General features: G+C 44.1%; 1 protein-coding gene across 1 annotated transcript in view; it reads right to left on the minus strand.

Annotated features, from left to right (window-relative positions):
• SOS2 (SOS Ras/Rho guanine nucleotide exchange factor 2) overlaps positions 1-18839 on the minus strand; it is a 41691-nt gene that overhangs the window by 2525 nt on the left and 20327 nt on the right. The window contains exons 9-22 of the mRNA XM_082229646.1: positions 17629-17756; positions 16149-16804; positions 15922-16003; positions 14286-14408; positions 12192-12295; positions 10615-10831; positions 8648-8767; positions 5525-5687; positions 4855-4972; positions 3521-3693; positions 2419-2535; positions 1503-1764; positions 719-763; positions 358-467 (exon numbers count right to left, since the gene is read on the minus strand). Of these exons, the coding sequence (XP_082085772.1) occupies positions 358-467; positions 719-763; positions 1503-1764; positions 2419-2535; positions 3521-3693; positions 4855-4972; positions 5525-5687; positions 8648-8767; positions 10615-10831; positions 12192-12295; positions 14286-14408; positions 15922-16003; positions 16149-16804; positions 17629-17756 (2418 nt within the window). The remainder of the gene's footprint in view (positions 1-357; positions 468-718; positions 764-1502; positions 1765-2418; positions 2536-3520; positions 3694-4854; positions 4973-5524; positions 5688-8647; positions 8768-10614; positions 10832-12191; positions 12296-14285; positions 14409-15921; positions 16004-16148; positions 16805-17628; positions 17757-18839) is intronic.

Here is an 18839-nt window from a genome sequence, read left to right on the forward strand (position 1 = left end):
CTGCTCTGCCTGATCGTGAGTAAACTTTCTTTTTATTGCTTATGAACAAGACTGAAGTATCTTTATTCTTTTAGGAGGGACTCAAGGGGTCTTACCAGGAAAATATTAGAACACATTTCAATCTGGACAAGCCAGCTGGAACTGCGTATTGTCTTAAGAAACTCACACGACTTTGCAACTAGTTTTCTGCTGTGTAAAGGGGAATGCACTCTGCTAAGTAAAGGAACTTGCTAATGCAAGTTAGGAAGGATATTAATAAACAATATTAATATTGCCACCCTGAACATTCCCGCAGCTGCAGCATGGAAGCGGCTGGCACACTGCATTCTGAGTTTGTGTGTCTGGCTACATACATACCTTGGAGTTCAAAGAATCGTGATCAAACTTCTTGCGAGGAGGCAGAGGAGGAGGAACCAGAGCCTCTTCACTTAATTTATGCAAACTCCCACATGAGCTGAAGAATGACTCTGAATGAGGGAGGAAAGAGAAGTAAGAGAGCGTGTCATGTCTAACTTTTGCTGCTCTTTACCATCAAGGTCTTCAAGAAATTCAGAAGCCAATCTCTATGACTTCAACATTTCTAACAGAGAAGTACAGCAAATTGGTGAAATTGGCTGGTTTTTTAAACAAGAAACTAGCATAGAAATATTCTCTACTGCCGGCTGTCAAAGTCCATAGAAATTAACAAATTTGTTTAAGGGAATCCTGCAGTACTCACTTGATTGCGGCAAAAAGACAGGCGCAAATATGCTGTTGTTGCTACCTGTAAAGATAAGGTGGAAAGGAGATCATTTGCATGTCCCGTTGCCCCAGTCGGCTAAGAAAATAAGAGAAAGGCTGAGTACTGGTTGCTCATACAATGCCTGCCAAATAAGGACATAATTTTCTGCTACCCAAACTTTGCTTAAAGGACACCATGGGTTCTTTGGACCATTTACTCCAGCATACACCTACCTAAAAAGAACTTTCAGGTTCATTTCTTGCAGGATGAACATGCATCCAGTGCTTGATAAACCCATTTGTTTCTTAATTTATGAACAGGACTTTGAATATACTGGGCCCCAAATTGTCTGAAGTTTCCGATCAGCATTATAGAAACTGCAGGAAGTCACCTCCTACCCTAATTTCAAAGTTCAAAAAAGGATGGGGGAAGTCCTAAGAGCAACACATTTTTAATGAATGAGATGATGCCAGGTGTTTGGTTGAAGCCCCAACCCACCAAACCACAGTCAGCCTGCTTGTTGCCCCTCCTCCATTTGAGCTCAATAAAACCAACATTAAAAACAATCAGGGCTACTCATTTTAAAACAGGCTGCAACGGTTTAGAAGACTCCGGCAGAAAAGAGAAGCTCAAAATATGCACCGAGTCACCCATCAGATTTCACAGGAGGAGAGCAATCCCCATCCCCCGTGCCTGTCTTCAAGCCAAGAGGTACAAAGAATTCACTTGGCTCCATTTTATCAGTGTAACTAATTCACTGGAGGCTACTTAGAACACAGACCATAAGAGCTGTTGAGATCCATGTCTAGGAACACGCTGAGGTCCGAGGATGCAGACACCGGCGGAGTGGATGGTATGACGGGCGAGGTTGGTGCTGACGCTGCAGACTCGTGTTCGGCTTCTGTAATTCTACTGAAACTGATCTTGTAGGGCTCCTTTTCAAGAGGCGTTGGGTGGCCCCTCAATGTGCCCGACGTGGAGCTGTGCCTGCCGGCATTGGGCCTTATTCCAGGAGATTTCAGAGAGTAGTTTGTTTTCCTGGGCTAGAGTGAAAAATAAGCCATTTCAGAGACCTCCCTCCCACATATGCCTTGCAAGGAAACAAACCAGTGTGGGAAACGTTTAGCGACGAAGAAACAGCTATCTGAAAGAACTGGGTTTTACGGGGTTACTCTGAAGTAAGTCTACACAAGGTTTTTCTTTATCATCGAACTACAGACCAATTCTGTAGAGCAATACGCAAAACAAGTAAAAACAATTTCCTTCCAACGTTAGTGTGATAGGAAAACGAAATGCATTTTCTCCAAGCCAAAATGTCGGGGAGGGGGACCCCATCAATTAATATTTAACAAATAAAATACCGCCCAGTTGTTCTGAAACTACATAGAAAGAGGGGGGAACACTTTTAAAAGTCAAGAAACAGAAGGAGTAAACAAACTGGAAGGAAGGGATTTTGATGGGAAGGAAAGAAGACACAGTTTCTGAAGGCATTGGGGTACCACATGCAGCCCCCCAGAATGTAGACTGGTTGCTCTCACCGGCCTTATAGGACTGAGGTCCAGCCACCCCCCCCTTCAGACAAGCAACCACCTGCATCTTTACGTACAAGGAAGCTCCTACTCCACCCATTTTTTAAAAAAGGGCAAATCATATGTACACACTTTTAAACAGAATCGAAGACACCCCAAGTGACTTACATATCTAGGGGGCTGCTTGCAGTTTCGAGGCTCAATCTCCAGCGATTTGTTGAACAAGTAGTCTGTAAATTCTTTCTCTGGGGAGCTTCCCATGGGGTTCAGATTTTCAAAGAACCTCTGGAAAGACAAAAATACGTTTTCAACCAAACTGAATAAAAATTCCCATTTACAAACTTGGATGCGCCCAGACCCGTCTTTGAGGGAAAAGGTGCTGTGTTTGAGGCAGCAGTTTGACAGGCCAACCCCTCCTTATGCCCTGCACTGAATTCACAGAATGCCATGAGAAGGAAGTTGGAGAACACCTAGCCTAGCTGTTTCCCCGTCTTGAGCAACATACATCGTTTTCAGAACATGACGCTCACTTCAGATTAGCAAAGGGTGCCCAGAGTGGAGCAGTGCCCAGTTCTGAACTAGGCTCGTTTAACTGACACATTTAGCAAATACAGCTTGGAAAATGGATGCTCTGAGACTGCTGCTGTTGTTGTTGTTTAGTCATGTCTGACTCTTCGTGGCCCCCTGGACCAGAGCACGCCAGGCACTCCTGTCTTCCACTGCCTCCTGCAGTTTGGTCAAACACATGCTGGTAGCTTCGAGAACACTGTCCCACCATCTCGTCCTCTGTCGTCCCCTTCTCCTTGTGCCCTCCATCTTTCCCAACATCAGGGTCTTTTCCAGGGAGTCTTCTCTTCTCTTGAGGTGGCCAAAGTATTGGAGTCTCAGCTTCAGGATCTGTCCTTCCAGTGAGCACTCAGGGCTGATTTCCTTCAGAATGGATACGTTTGATCTTCTTGCAGTCCATGGGACTCTCCAGAGTCTCCTCCAGCACCATAATTCAAAGCATCAATTCTTCGGCGATCAGCCTTCTTTATGGTCCAGCTCTCACTTCCATACATCACTACTGGGAAAACCATAGCTTTAACTATACAGACCTTTGTTGCCAAGGTGATGTCTCTGCTTTTTAAAAATGCTCTGAGATATGCACAGCTAAATGTGAGCCTCAACTTCACATTTGCAGCTGCTGTCATAGCCTCAGCAGAGCACCAAAGAGTTTTCTGTCACCTTCACATGCACACAGCCAAGACCACCCATGCTCTCCCATTACCCGTATGTCTGGTTCGACCCGTAAGCAATATGGCTGGTTTTGATACTGCTGGATTTCTCCTGTGATTTCAGCCACTTTCCTCCTCTTGCTGAAGTTGATTAATCCTTTCCCTTGTCTTTTAAGGAAGTCGGGATTCCCTTCCTCAGTCTTCAGAATATTTGTTAAATATATTCCTAATTGGGGAACAGGAAAAGATTTTAAGTTTTCCACATTCATGCCATCTTTTTTGCTCATGACTAAGACTGTAAGTAGGGACGCGGGTGGCGCTGTGGGTTAAACCACAAACTTGCCGATCAGAAGGTCGGCGGTTCGAATCCCCGCGACGGGGTGAGCTCCCGTTGCTCAGTCCCTGCTCCTGCCAACCTAGCAGTTCGAAAGCACGTCAAAGTGCAAGTAGATAAATAGGTACCACTCCGGTGGGAAAGTAAACGGCATTTCTGTGCGCTGCTCTGGTTCGCCAGAAGCGGCTTAGTGATGCTGGCCACATGACCCGGAAGCTGTACGCCGGCTCCCTCGGCCAGTAAAGTGAGATGAGCGCTGCAACCCCAGAGTTGTCCGCGACTGGACCTAATGGTCAGGGGTCCTTTTACCTTTACCTAAGACTGTAAGTAAAGGAAGGAAAGCTCATTCTAGCTTCCCTGACTCTTCTCGTTATATCTATGCCTTTTGGCCTTGGTGGTGCCTATCTGTAGTATACATGCCAGCTGAATTTCTGATATTGTTTTTAAACAACTCTCAAGCATTTTGGACTGATTTCACCCTCTTGACTTTCAACTTCCTTTGCACCAATCTCTGCCTTTCGGGGAGGTTTCCTCTCTTGAAGTCTATTGTGACCATGCTGGATTTTCTTGGGAATTGGCCATGTTCGTTGTAATTTGCCAGCACTTAACTGTAGTCACAGTTTGGCAACAAATGGCTTGGCAACACTTACATCTTGCACTAGGTCTTTTGTTGTATTGTGTTTTTAATATTTTGTTGGGAACCGCCAAGAGTGACTGTAGCAACCCAGTTGGATGGGTGGAATATAAATATAAATAATATAAATACTGTTCTAGGTCAAAATCATTTAGGGTATCTAGAAACTTTACCCCTTTACCTCTTGATCCAGACATATGTAGTCTGAGAGTAGTTACTACAGCTACTCATTACTTTTCTGTTAAAATGTACAGAGAGACAGAATGAAAGAAGAAGTAAGTAACATAAAAACTTTTGCTTGTTTAATAATGTAGAAAGCTTATTTAAAAAACAAAAAACAGTGCCATGGTTTTATCACCTCTTTCTACACAGAGATGCAGCAAACTGCCCCTTAATTCCGCTTCTGTGCTGTAACTTACCAAAGAAAGGCACACAGGGTGGGTTGATTGACTTGAGTTTAGCAAGGTATTTTTTAAAGTGATCTTGACTTAATTCTACTGCTTCATCCAAAATTTTCTTTTTTCTCTCCTGCAGTGCCTAATTTAACAAGGAGAGAAAGAGAGCCACACACTGCTATATTTAATACTACAGTATATTTAACACTTGCCAGAAATCTGTGATCGTGCTATACATTATTTCATTTAATATCTTCATTTTTTAATTATTCAGCCAATTAAGTTACAAAGTCAGCTTTAGGGTCTGCCAAAGCTATTTTACCCAGTATATGAAGACAGACACTAGGAATACTCAGCAAATTGCAAAATGTATTGCAAATAAAAAACAATAAAAATGTTCATAATACAGAAACTGCCAAAAAACATTACTGGTACTATCCACCAGGCTGACGTTTGGCAGAGCACAAAGCAAAATGGGAAGATAGGATCTCTGCGAGCTCTGAGATACACAGGCTTGATTTTGGAAAAGCAACTCTACCCTTCCATCCCAGCTCCCCACATACAACCACATATATTTTCCCAGAGCAAAACCACGCAGATCTGTATTGCACTTCATTAGCCTTTAAATGTGGATAATTTTAGTTTTTAAAAAGCTGGCTACACTTCCAACACTGGTCCAGACACCAAAGCTTACCTCAAATGTGTGATCCAATCTGTACACGGAGACAGAATTCATTGCACTTACAATCTCCAGCACACCATTAAAATTATTCAAGTCTTGGAAAACCTGCAAGATTTCTATAATCCTGCCTAAGATGGCCACTCGCTCTTCAAAGTTCTCTGTTTCCACAATGCACCTAATTTTTGAGAAAGAGGGAGGTAAATTTCATACATTTTTAGCTACCATGCTAAGTTCAAGTTGCTGGTTTTGGTGTATAAAGCTAAGAATCAGGATATCTAAAAAAATAATCTCACCCCTTCTGTACCAAATCAATGGCTGCACTCTGCAACTGAGAGCCTCCCGTAGACGCCATCTGTTCAGGAGGCTCATTCTGCTGAGTCCATTGAGGGAATGACTTGCCTGAGGCCACTCAGTACCCTTCATGGCTGGGCAGCGCTTCAAACCCACGTGTCTCTGATCCTACCCAAATGTTCTGTTTATTGTACCACACAAATATCCTTGCATAAAAGAAACTAGAGCGTGATGAAGACCATGTCTGTTTTCCAGAAGGATGCACCTGCCAGTTTCATACATTAAAATTAAATAAAAAGTGCTTCCTCCTCTTTATCATTAGCTGTTCCCACAAAATTATCTCTTCAGTTCCTCAAAGTTTAAAATCTAATTTGGAAATATGCGCACACATGCTATCTCAGGAAGTGGAAGAGGGCAATGCACTGTGACTGTCAGCTGCACTGGGGACTTTGCAGGTGGCTCCCACCTGCCCCTCAAAGCCATTCTGTACCATGATGGTACAGAATCCTCTGGAGAAACAATCTCTCAAAGGACCTGTTGATGGCATTTTACCATTGCACTGTGGAGAGCGTATTAACTTATGGTCTGTGTGTGTGGTTTGGGAGCTGCACGGTCAGGGAAAAAACAATGCTGTCCAGGGTTGTAAAGACTGCGGAGAGAATAATTGGGTGCACTCTTCCCACCTTGGATCATATCTATGCTTCCAGGTGCCATAAGAATGCGGCAGAGATAGTGCAGGATAGTACGCACCCCGGAAATGATCTCTTTCAGCTTCTGCCTTCTGGAAGAAGGTACAGGGTTATAAAGGCCAGGACTAGCCGCCTGAGAAACAGTTTCTACGCAAATGCAATTCTGGTTCTAAACGCAGCATAAGGGGTCTCTATAGTATAGTGTATTTTATAGTATAGTGTATTTTAAAATGGGGTTTCAGAGTTTTTAGGGGTTTTTATAGTATAGTATATTATAGTGTATTTTAAAATGGGGTTTCAGAGTTTTATGGGGTTTTTAAATTTTTTATGTAGTTTTTCAATTTCATTGTTCTGTATGGGACAATGACAATAAATCTATCTATCTATCTATCTATCGATCTATGATGATCAGGCGGGATTTGAAACCACTCTATCAACCATGAAGCTGGTTTGATGCCTGCTTCAGAGAGACAGCGAGAGACAGAGAAAACCCGTTTTTATTTACCCAGTTCTTCCCTCATTTCCTTCTCTTCTACCAACCATCTATCCTCTTCCTTGCTGCCTTCTCCTTCCTAATAACCATTGCGAAACACCTGTTCCAATGCTGCTTCCCTCTTCCTAACATTCCATTTTCCTGGCCACTGCAATCACATACCATCAGCCCTACTGACTCTATTGCAGAGGTTTAAAGGGTAACGGGAAGAGGGGAGGAAGGGACATGCTCAGCTCCTCTGACTACAGCTTTTCAAATTAAGCATTTTTCAAACTGATGTACTGTAAAGGCAAATGTCATCGAAAAATCAGGTAAAACATGAATGAATGGCCCTGTTGATCATGGGTTATTACTCTAGTTTATTTCATCAGGTATCCTACTTCCAAATATTTTTAAAAAAATATTTCAGGCGATAAGTAACAAGAAGAAAGGTATGGAATGACTATAATCAGATTAATCTGAAAAAGGCAAAGTTACCTGCAATGCTTTTTTTGTTTGTTTTGAGTGGCCCAAGCCTTACTAACAGAACGTAACAAATACAGTTGTACCTTGGAAGTCGAACGGAATCCGTTCCGGAAATCTGTTCGACTTCCAAAATGTTCGAAAATCAAAGCGTAGCTTCTGATTGGCTGCAGGAAGCTCCTGGAAGCTCCTGCAGCCAATCAGAAGCTGTGGAAGCCCCATCGGACTTTCGGTTTCCAAAAATAGTTTGCAAACCGGAACAGTCACTTCCGTGTTTGGGACGTTGGGGAGCCAAGTCGTTTGGGAACCAAGCTGTTTGACTTCCAAGGTACGACTGTAATGGAAACTGCAAATGTTCAGTGAACGTTTTATAATGCAAAGGTTACCGCATTTTTCGCCCTATAGGACGCACTTTTTCCCCTCCAAAAATGAAGGGGAAATGTGTGTGCATCCTATGGGGCGAATGCAGGCTTTCGCTGAAGCCTGGAGAGCGAGAGGCATTGGTGCGCACCGACCCCTCTCGCTCTCCAGGCTTCAGGAAGCTATCCGCAAGCCTTGCAAGCCCGGTGGGAGTTTCCACGGGCTCACAAGGCTTGTGGGCAGCAGCCTGCAGCCCCCGCGAGTGTCCGCAAGCCTTGCGCACCCGGCAGGAGGTCCCACCGGGTGCGTGAGGCTTGGGGCGGCAGCCTGTCGCCTGAAGCACGGGGAGCCCTCCGGAGGGCTCCCCCTGCTTTGGGCGAGTGTCTGCAAGCCTCGCGCGCCCGGCAGGAGGTCCCGCCGGGTGCGCGAGGCTTGGGGCAGCAGCCTGTCACCCCAAAGCACGGGGAGCCCTCCGGAGGGCTCCCCCTGCTTCGGGCAGGTGAGCGCAAGGCTTGGGGCGGCAGCCAGGGCTGGGGGGGGGGATAATTTTTTTAAATTCATTTTTCCCCCCCAAAATGAGGTGCGTCCTATGGGCCGGTGCGCCTTATAGGACGAAAAATACGGTAGTTGTGTGAATGGTGTTATTATACAGTTTAGTCACTAGGTGGCACTGGACTTGGCTGTATATGGAGCTTCCTGCTCCTATTCTGCTTTGGTCTGAAAGATAAAAAAGTTATTGTCCGGCTCCCTGACGAAAAATGTGTGTTCTCATAGCCTTCTATGACAAGAGCCTCCCAGGGCAGTGACCAGAGTGATGCCTCTACTTGATTCACCACTTACTTTTCAAACCAAAGCGTAAGGTTTGTGGTATGCCTAATCATTTTCAGCAGATTTGGAGAATTAATTTCTTTATCTTCTTTTGTCCACACACTCCCAACAAGTTCAGATGGCTGGACAGCCCTGAAACAGAAACAGACAAGCCCACGAATATGAGATATGGAAAGTTGAGGAAGAGTCCAGAGATTAATGCTACTGAAGGATGATACCGGATATCAAGAGATGCGATATGGTGGTCACATGTCTGCTACTGTGGGCTGCTGCTCAGCAATTGCTCAGCAATTTTCCAGAAAGGGGAACCAGAGCTTACATGAGGACATCAATTTCAGCTAATTAATCAGTGGCCCAATTCTTCTAAATCTGAGGTCTGCCGATTCCATCATTCTAGGCTTGTTTCGTTTTTCAAATGACACAGTCATCTTTTCATGCATGCTTTAGCTGAGATTCCTTCACTGCAGTGGGGGATGCGGGTGGCGCTATGGTCTAAACCACTGAGCCTCTTGGGCTGGCCGATGGGAAGGTTGGCGGTTTGAATCCCCACGAAGGGTGAGCTCCCGTTGCTCTGTCCCAGCTCCTGCCAACCTAGCAGTTCGAAAGCACACCAATGCAAGGAGAAAAATAGGTACCACTGCGGCAGGAAGATAAACAGTGTTTCCGTGCGCTCTGGTTTCCGTCATGGTGTTCCGTTGTGCCAGAAGCGGTTTAGTCATGCTGGTATGTGGAGAAACGCTGGCTCCCTTGGCCTGAAAGCGAGATGAGCGCCACAACCCCACAGTCACCTTTGACTTAACCGTCCAGGGGTCCTTTACCTTTACCATTGCAGTAGGTTGGACTAGATGACCCTTAGGACCCCTTCCAATACTAAGTTTCTATGTTTCTATAATTCACCCTCCCTATTAAGTATCAGATCACGTGTACAAGAAACTAAGTATTAGATGCACTAACTAAAGAAGTGCTAGATTAAAAAAACAACAACATATTTCTACTAATCCTCTCCTTTCAGAAACCCCCAATTATGGCTTTGCTGTATAAATCTTTATGATTTATACTGTACTTCAGAAAGATCAGAGCACCCACTTTAGAATGATCCAAGCACCCTCCCTTTTTTTGGGTAACTGGATGAGGTTGGATGCCTCCCAAATACCTAATGGAGAATAAACAAACCACTTTACATTTATTATCCAAGCACTCTTTAAAGGTAAGAGAGATTTTAATCAGAGACTCCCTGGTTCATCTGTGTGCATGAAGCTACCTTGAAACGGACTATTGGTCCATTTAGTCCTGGACTGTCCCTTCAAGTCTTTCCCCCATCTTCCTACCTTTTAATTGGAGCTATCAAGGACTGATGCTTTTGAATTCTGGTGCTGGAGGAGACTCTTGAGAGTCCCATGAACTGCAAGAAGATCAAACCTATCCATTCTGAAGGAAATCAGTCCTGAGTGCTCACTGGAAGGACAGATCCTGAAGCTGAGACTCCAATACTTTGGCCACCTCATGAGACAAGAAGACTCCCTGGAAAAGACCCTGATGCTGGGAAAGATGGAGGGCACAAGGAGAAGGGGACGACAGAGGACGAGATGGTGGGACAGTGTTCTTGAAGCTACCAGCATGAGTTTGACCCAACTGGCGGAGGCAGTGGAAGACAGGAGGGCCTGGCGTGCTCTGGTCCAGGGGGTCATGAAGAGTCGGACAAGACTAAACGACTAAACAACAACATCAGGGACAAACCTTGGGACAATGTGCATCACCATGGCTCTTCCCTTGACTGCTTAGCTACTTTGATATGTTGCACCTGATTGGTGCATGACATAAATACCACAGACTGACGGTGAGCACTTGGCATATACTGGTATGGGAGTCCTCATACTGCTACCTATACCATTCAGACTGAATCTGCACCAATGAACCTGATAGGAGAGGAGCACTCTGTGGTTCGTCAGGTGATGGAGGTCCAACAGAACACACTCTACCTGTAGAGATCAGATTCCAGGAGAGTCAGCTGCCGAGCAATCTCTATGGGGTGCAGCGTCATGAGGTCAAACGTCTCAAACTGGCGGCTGATGTGCCACTCAATTGGGGGTGGAGGGCTCTCAAAAGTTATGTTGTGGCTAATGCCGTTTGCATGAGCTTGCTTCTTCCTCCTGATGATCTTGACTATGGATTCCACCCACTTCTTCATGGATTTGCCTGGAAGACATATTGGATACGGTGGGAAGGGAAGATCCTACAGATGCTTTAATTATTTTGTGGCAGGGTTGCTCAGTTCCATATTCACTGGTTTGGAATTTTACGGTGGCTGAATTTATGGCCAATTCTGCAGGAAATGAAATGGCCACCTTCTGTATGCAGAAGCGTGCACTGTACCACTGCACAGAGCAATGAATCCACTGCCCCCCATCTCTGGAAATCTTGTTCAACAATCCCCTCTAACACCTTATGTACACATCTAGTATTCTTCATCAGCCCTGCCTTTTTTCAAGCTCTGTATGCCATGTAAGAACATAAAAAGAGCCCTGTTGGAACCGGCCAAAGGCTTGTTTAAACAAGCATCCTGACTTCACAGCGGCTAACTAGATGCCCATGGGAAACTCCGAAGCAGAACGTGAGCACAAGAGCACACTCTCCACCTGTGAGTCCCATCAGCTGGTATTCAAATGCATACTGCCTTTGACAGTGGAGTCAGAACATGGCCTTCATGGATAATAGCATCTGACAATCATAATCTCCATGATTTCATCTGATCTTCTTTCAAAGCTATACAAGCTGGCTGGCCATTGCTGCATCTTGTGGGAGTGAATGCCATAGTCTGATTGTGTGCAATGTGAAGAAGTACCGTATTTTTCCGTGTATAAGACTATATTTTTCCTTAAATTTTTGAAGTTTAAAGTAAGGGGCTGTCCTATACACGGATAGTGCGTATTCTTAATTTTGGGTTAAAAAAATAGGGGTCGTCTTATACATGGGGGCATCTTATGCACGGGAAAATGTGGTACTTATTTTTGTCTGCTCTGAATCTGCCAACTACCAGCTTCATTGGATGAATTATAGAATAGGCTGGGGAAAGCAGTTTAAATATATCAGTGCAAGTCAAGCTCTTCCAAAGGGCTACACCTTTATGTACACAGTGTCCCAGTTTGCACATAATGCTAAGACAAACTATGGCTTAGCTCGAACGAGCAAACATGCAGGCTCACGGAGAGCTGACTGAAGCCACCTTGCACACATAGTTTTCGACAAAAACCATGTGTGAAGTTGCTCTTAAATCATTTACAGCGCTACTTTATATGTGAACTTTTCCTGGAAGAAGCAAGACACAGATTCAAAGAGCTTCTGATTGAAGTTATGAAACTGAGATGCTTTTCCTGTTGCAAAACAAAGTTAAATGGAAAGGAAACTGACAGAATGTCGTCGGCTTGTAGTGCTTGTAAATACCATTGTCTTCTGAGTAAGCACAGCCAAGCAGAATTTTCAGAATTTCTTAAGATGCTAAATCCACATAGCAGATGAGACAGAGCAATTTAAACAAAAGTCAACTCAAGACACGTACCTCTTACAGTGGAAATAAATGTTTCCAATTTATCAAGTAGCTCCTGATCTCTCTCAAAGTCATAATAATGGTGTTCCACCCAGTGCCGAAACACATTTAATATCCTGGGGGTGAAAAGAAGTGGGAGGTGAAGAAAAAAATGCCACTAGTTTAGTTTTCATAAACCCAGACTGAGGCAGACACGTTCAACCAAGGAGAAATCAAGCCTAGAGATGGATGGCATTTTCTGATTTTTTTTTTTTTAATGTGGATTATTTTGTGAGCCACCAAGTTAATTTCTGATTAGAGGATTAAAATCCCCTGTGTCTAACAAACTGCAAATCTCTCTACACAGACATAGGTACTAGGAGCACACATCTTCTCCCAAAATAGCTTGAACCGCGTAACTCTCATTGTTGTAGGAAATCTGAAGGCAAGGCTTCAAGTGGAAAGTTGTAAGTACAGGCCTAGATATCAGACACACATATGAAGACCCACAAAACAACTTCCTAATAGTTAATCTAAAACATTGAGTTGCATCAATGCTAGACAAACTCAAGAGTAGAACCACTGAAATTAATGGACATTGCTAAATTAAAGGTAAAGGGACCCCTGACCATTAGGTCCAGTCGTGACCGACTCTGGAGCTGGCTCATCTCGCTTTATTGGCCGAGGGTCATGTGGGTCATGTGGCCAGCATGACTAAGCCACTTCTGGCGAACCAGAGCAGCGCACGGAAACGCCGTTTAGCTTCCCGCCAGAGAGGTACCTATTTATCTACTTGCACTTTGACGTGCTTTCAAACTGCTAGGTTGACAGAAGCAGGGACCGAGCAACGGGAGCTCACCCCGTTGCGGGGATTCGAACCGCCAACCTTCTGATCGGCAAGTCCTAGGCTCTGTGGTTTAACCCACAGTGCCACCCGCGTCCCTATTGCTAAATTAGGTTCATCCATTTCAATGGGTAAAACTTAGCTGGCTACAACCCATAATCTGCCTTAGAGGTATGCAATTTGGAATCTCCCCAGTACATGTATTATTTCAGACACATTTAGGCACAGGTTAATTCCCAAGATCATGCTCATGTTTTTCATAAGGGAAGCAGAAACATCTTCCAACAATATTAGTGAAAATTCACCCTTCTCCCTTGTAGTGCCACATTAACACCTCCAATATTACGTGGGCATCTGGTCAAACAACAATAGAGAGTCCACCATTTGCCCTGACCTATCTGTGACTTATGAATTAGATACTTTCACTATTATCTTTCTCACTACAGTGGTACCTCGGGTTAAGTACTTAATTCGTTCCGGAGGTCTGTTCTTAACCTGAAACTGTTCTTAACCTGAAGCACCACTTTAGCTAATGGGGCCTCCTGCTGCCGCCGTGCCGCCACCGTGCAATTTCTGTTCTCATCCTGAAGCAAAGTTCTTAACCCGAGGTACTATTTCTGGGTTAGTGGAGTCTGTAACCTGAAGCGTATGTAACCTGAGGTACCACTGTACTACTTAACATTAACACAGACCTTTACACTGTTTGCATTAAGCTTGTATTGCTAAATTGCTGTAACCCACCCTGGGACCTTATAGTGAAGAGCAGGTCAGAAATCAAATTAATAATAATAATTTTTACTACAAGCCTGGTAATGTAATTTATATTGCTTTGTGTGGGGAACCCTGTAATCATTCCTAGCTGTTTAAGTGCTTTACACATTTAATCACTGTAATTCTTACAATATAATTTGTAAGGTGAGCCAATTTATTACTCCCATTTTGCAGACGGTGCATCCTGCGAGAAAAGGTTTTTTCCCCAAAAGAACACCCAGTGAGAGGTCTGAATTTCCCAGATCACATTTTTAGCTGCTATGCTGCACCCTCTCTTGGTACCATGTCCACTGATTTCCAGGGTAAACTCCCAGGCTGCAGTCCTACCACGTCCTTACGCAAGAGGAAGTCAAGGGGTTGTATAATATTGCACTGTCTGGCCTCCCCACATAAACCAGGTCCATTCCCAAGCAACATGAGCATTGCGCACTCTCACATGAAATGAGGTAACCCACACATTCTCCCCCTTGATGGTTTAAGTCAGATTCTAAGAAAGAGATGAAAGCTCAAACCTGAGTTGCACTGGCTGGACATATTCTTTGCGAAATCTTTTAAGGTCTGCACTGATTGGCTGTTCTCCTTTCTCTATTGCCAGCCTATCGGCTTCTGTTGGCTCAGGCTCTGGGATTTCAAATCTAGTAATAAACAGGAGTTGAAAGGTGAGTTACATGACATCCAGAATACAAAGAAAGGAGGACTACCTTAGAATACATTCTGATCCATAACTGGGTGAGGGTGGGGGCTAAAGTGCTAATATTAAGAAATATTAAGGCTGTTGATTGTAGGGCACTGAATTCCCTAACCTGCAAATAGCCTGTTATTTATTAAAGGTAAAGGGACCCCTGACCATTAGGTCCAGTCGTGGCTGACTCTGGGGTTGCGGCACTCATCTCGCTTTATTGACCGAGGGAGCTGGCATACAGCTTCCCGGTCATGTGGCCAGCATGACTAAGCCGCTTCTGGCGAACCAGAGCAGCACATAGAAACACCGTTTACCTTCCCGCCAGAGCGGTACCTATTTATCTACTTGCACTTTGACGTGCTTTCGAACTGCTAGGTTGGCAGGAGCAGGGACCAAGCAACAGGAGCTCACCCCGTCGCGGGGATTTGAACTGCCGACCTTCTGATCGGCAAGTCTTTATAAGATCTATCTTAATTCTGATATTCCAATTTTTGCATCCCCCAAAGATTTTTTTAAAAAAATATGTTTCTATATCTTTCGATGCTTTTGCAACATGAAGTTCTGCTCCCTCAATATCTCAACAATTACCTTTCCTGGCTTCTACTTTAAATTCCAGTAATGGGAATATTATTTATCTCCCAGAGTCATTCTGGACATGATTAGCATGTCTTAACATACCCATCGAAGTTGCACAAATGAAATGCAGTTTCCAATGTTATAGAAAATTTGCAGAATGAGCATTTTTTAAATGGTTACCAAGAAATAATTTCTTAAAAACTATTACACAATACTATACTTTCAGGGATAATCTCTACAGTAACTAAAAACTAAAATCGCTGATCCACTGTAGGATGGGAGTCTCTCTCCTCAAGCCCTACTGCGTTTTCTGCTCAGACTGCTATCTGACCTCACATTCTCTGGACAGTTGGGACGAGCCTTAGTGCTGCCAATACAATGCTTCTTAACAGGCCTCTCACAAAATCATACATTCATAAAACATTTAAAAAATGACTTGATCAGATTCCTGCAATCTCTCTCTTTTGTTTTCAAGCCTTTCTTCCCAGCTGGAAGGTTTATAAAGCCAACTGAGAAGCTAAGATCCAGAACCATGTTGTCAATAGGCCAAATTTGACACCATCCTTCTTTCGCTCTCTTCATTTTAGATTTATTAGGGATATCTTTTGCACAGAAAATCAACCTTCAGCAACATTATTTTTTCAGTACACGTTCTGCTTTCGGTTTAGGCCAGACTGTTTTAGCTTCAGATTGCCAGAGACCACACGAGCCTAAAAGCATTATTTAATTAAACACTTAATGGACTCTGGAGAACAGGAGAGAATTAGGAAAAGCCCTTAGAATAGACAGCTCCAAGATGATTGTGCCAACACAAGAAATCTGCTTACACTTCTTATTGCAAATGTAACAGCTAAATCAATTGCCAAGTAACTGAGGATTTTTTAACTTACCGTTCTGTCAACAAAGCTAGGAGTTCCTGGGGCTTACAAAATGAGCGGTACGTGGTAAGAAAAGTACGCACAAAATTAGGATCTAGAAAAGCAAACGGGAATAAGTTTAAATACAATTATCACATGAAAGATCTCTAACCTGGTTTTAGTTAACAATTGGTCCTTTCCCCCATGCCAATAATGCAACGAAGAGAGATATCAACCCTCTAGGTAGAAAAGCCAGATACCTGCATACATGTGGTAGGTCAGTCGTTCAATGAGCTTCACTACGGTTCCACCTTTGATAATGGGAATTCCGTTCCGGCTCTGAAGGTTGTCTTCAAAAACGATATTCTCCTCGGAGTCCTCCACTGCAAAGCGGTAGACACTTGGACTGGGGAGCCGCAGGGGCTGCTCATTCTCCTCTTTCAACAGCACTGCATCCAACATTCGGTCGAGGGTGCTGCGGTACTGCAGGGAGATCAGTGCCGCCATCCAATTGTTCTTCTCCTCGCTAGACTTGGCCGCAAACATGAAGCTGTTCTCATCTTTAGGGACCAGTTCAAAGGCGTTCCTGTATTCACATGTGTCATCCTTATCAACTATGTGGACTTTCCGCATGACAATTTTTTCCTTCAGTCGGTACTCTGCGTTGCTGTAGCCCGGGAGCCGCGACTGACCGTGATTGGCTTTGCAGCTGATCATTAAGCCATCGAAAAGAAAGACGTGCCGCTCGTGTTTGGCTCCAACTCGTGCCAACGTCCCTTCCATTATGAATTCGTTACAGCACTGGCCAATATCTTTGCCTTCCCAGCCATCGATGTTCTTCTGGATCTCATTCATTTTTTTAATGGCAAGGTGCTTGCTTCTTACTTGGCGATTATAGAACCAAAACACTGGCTCCCTAAAACACACAATATATGATTCAGGTAGGCAGCCGTGTTGGTCTGACGCAGTCGAAATAAATAAATAAAATTAAAAAATTGCCCAGTAGCACCTTAGAGACCAACTAAGTTTGTTCTGGGTATAAACTTTCTAAGGTGCTACTGGACAATTTTTAATTTTTTTATTTATTTCAACACAATATATGAGTTTAAGAGTTTCCCCCAATATCGACAGTTGTTAGCTAGAAGGAAAAACATTATCAAGGATCAGGCTAAGCTGCTTGATTTCATTTAAATACTCCTCTGGCCACATTCACCACCACAAAAATGAGCTTTAAAAACACATGAAAGTCAGGCCAAAGCACCACACACACCCCCAAACTAGCATGGGGATCACACACATTAGCTGTATATCCTTGCCTGCCACTGAATTCATGCTTGAATGGGAACCACAGACAGCCCAGGTTCCAATTTGTGTATGCACGATGAATGTAGGTGTTTAGAAAACATGCTTGCTTTTTAAGCACAAAGGTAACATCTACTGCCAAACAGATTTCTGCTTGCACAGGGGGGCTTCACCTTCCTCTCCTGTACATGCCCCCCCCATTTTGAAGAGAGGAGAGAAAAGGGAAGACCTGCCATGCAAGTTGAAACCCACTGTGAACTTGGGCAGGTGGATGGCTCCCATCTTGTGAACAGGTCCTAAAAGAAGAGAAACTATTAGGATGCGTCACCCAGAGCCCCAACTTCTGCAGTGCGACCCCCCTCCAAACTTCAACCTATGAATTGCTGTTCCCAAAGGTCTCAGGCTATGGCCAAGTCCACCGTTAGGCTACTTCCTTACCCAGGCCGGCGTCTAGGTGAGTGCTTGTTATAGATGCGTTCCATGCTACATTGGAGATTAAGGAGAGCTGTGATGGCTTGTTTCAAGCATTCGCAGTCTTCTACATCTTCACTACAGTATTGCAATTGCTGAAAAGAAAGACGTTTATTTCCATCAGACCTGAGCAATTGCTGAGAGCAGGAAAAAAGGATTTGTGTAGCACGCAGGGAAGTAGATTCCATTAGCTTCCTCAGGGCTTTCCCATGAGCAAATGTGCATAGGATCAAGCAGCATGTCTAAAACATCTGTGTGACCGTCATACAGGTATGTTTTCTGGCAGTGGGCCGCTCCAAATTCTATGACAAAATTCCAAGCAGTCATGATACGGAACATTCCTTGAAGTCAAGTCACCGAAAGTGGAGCATTCCTTTCAATTATTCACTTCCTCCTGCAGACACAGCAAAACTATTCATTGAAACTATCTCTGGGAAGCTTTTGAAAGCTTGCCTCACCGGTGAAAATGAAAGCTTCTGAGGAACTGTGGGCTCAGGACTTTAATTACAAAGACGGTGCCTAGGAGCTATTCATTCTTTGATACCTGACTGACGGCAATCCTTACTTTATACTCCTGTAGGGCATAACACTGACATTTTGGCTTTGAAAGGGACTTTCTTCTGCCTCTGGCCCTACTTTCTTCAAAATCAGAAGCCAACATAACCACAGAATTGTAGAGTCGGAAGGGACCATGAGAATCATCTAGTCTAACCCTCTGCAATGCAGGAATCTTTTGCCCAACATATGACTTGAATCCATGACCCTAAGATTAAGAGCCTCAGGCTCTACCAGGTGAACTATCCCAGCTATTGTGAAGTACACAACAGTCTAGTCCAGGGTTGGGATGACTGGAACGGCAACTGGTCTTCCAAAATGCATTTAGCTAAAACGTTGGGGCCCACCGATGTGTTTTAAAATGAAACACAGGTCAGGAGGTGCTGGGAACCACAAGTCGGGATAGTGCTGTTGCACTTGAGTCCTTGTTTTGGGGCGTTTGGTCAGTTACAGAGAGAAAAGAATGCTGGACTATGTGGACCTTTCGCCTGATCCAGCAGGCGCTTCTTATACAGTGGTACCTCGAGTTACATACGCTTCAGGTTACATACACTTCAGGTTACAGACTCCACTAACCTAGAAATAGTGCTTCAGGTTAAGAACTTTGCTTCAGGATGAGAACA

The sequence above is a fragment of the Podarcis vaucheri genome, assembly GCF_965113315.1.
Source record: "Podarcis vaucheri genome assembly, chromosome: 1".
In the NCBI taxonomy this organism is placed as follows: domain Eukaryota; kingdom Metazoa; phylum Chordata; class Lepidosauria; order Squamata; family Lacertidae; genus Podarcis; species Podarcis vaucheri.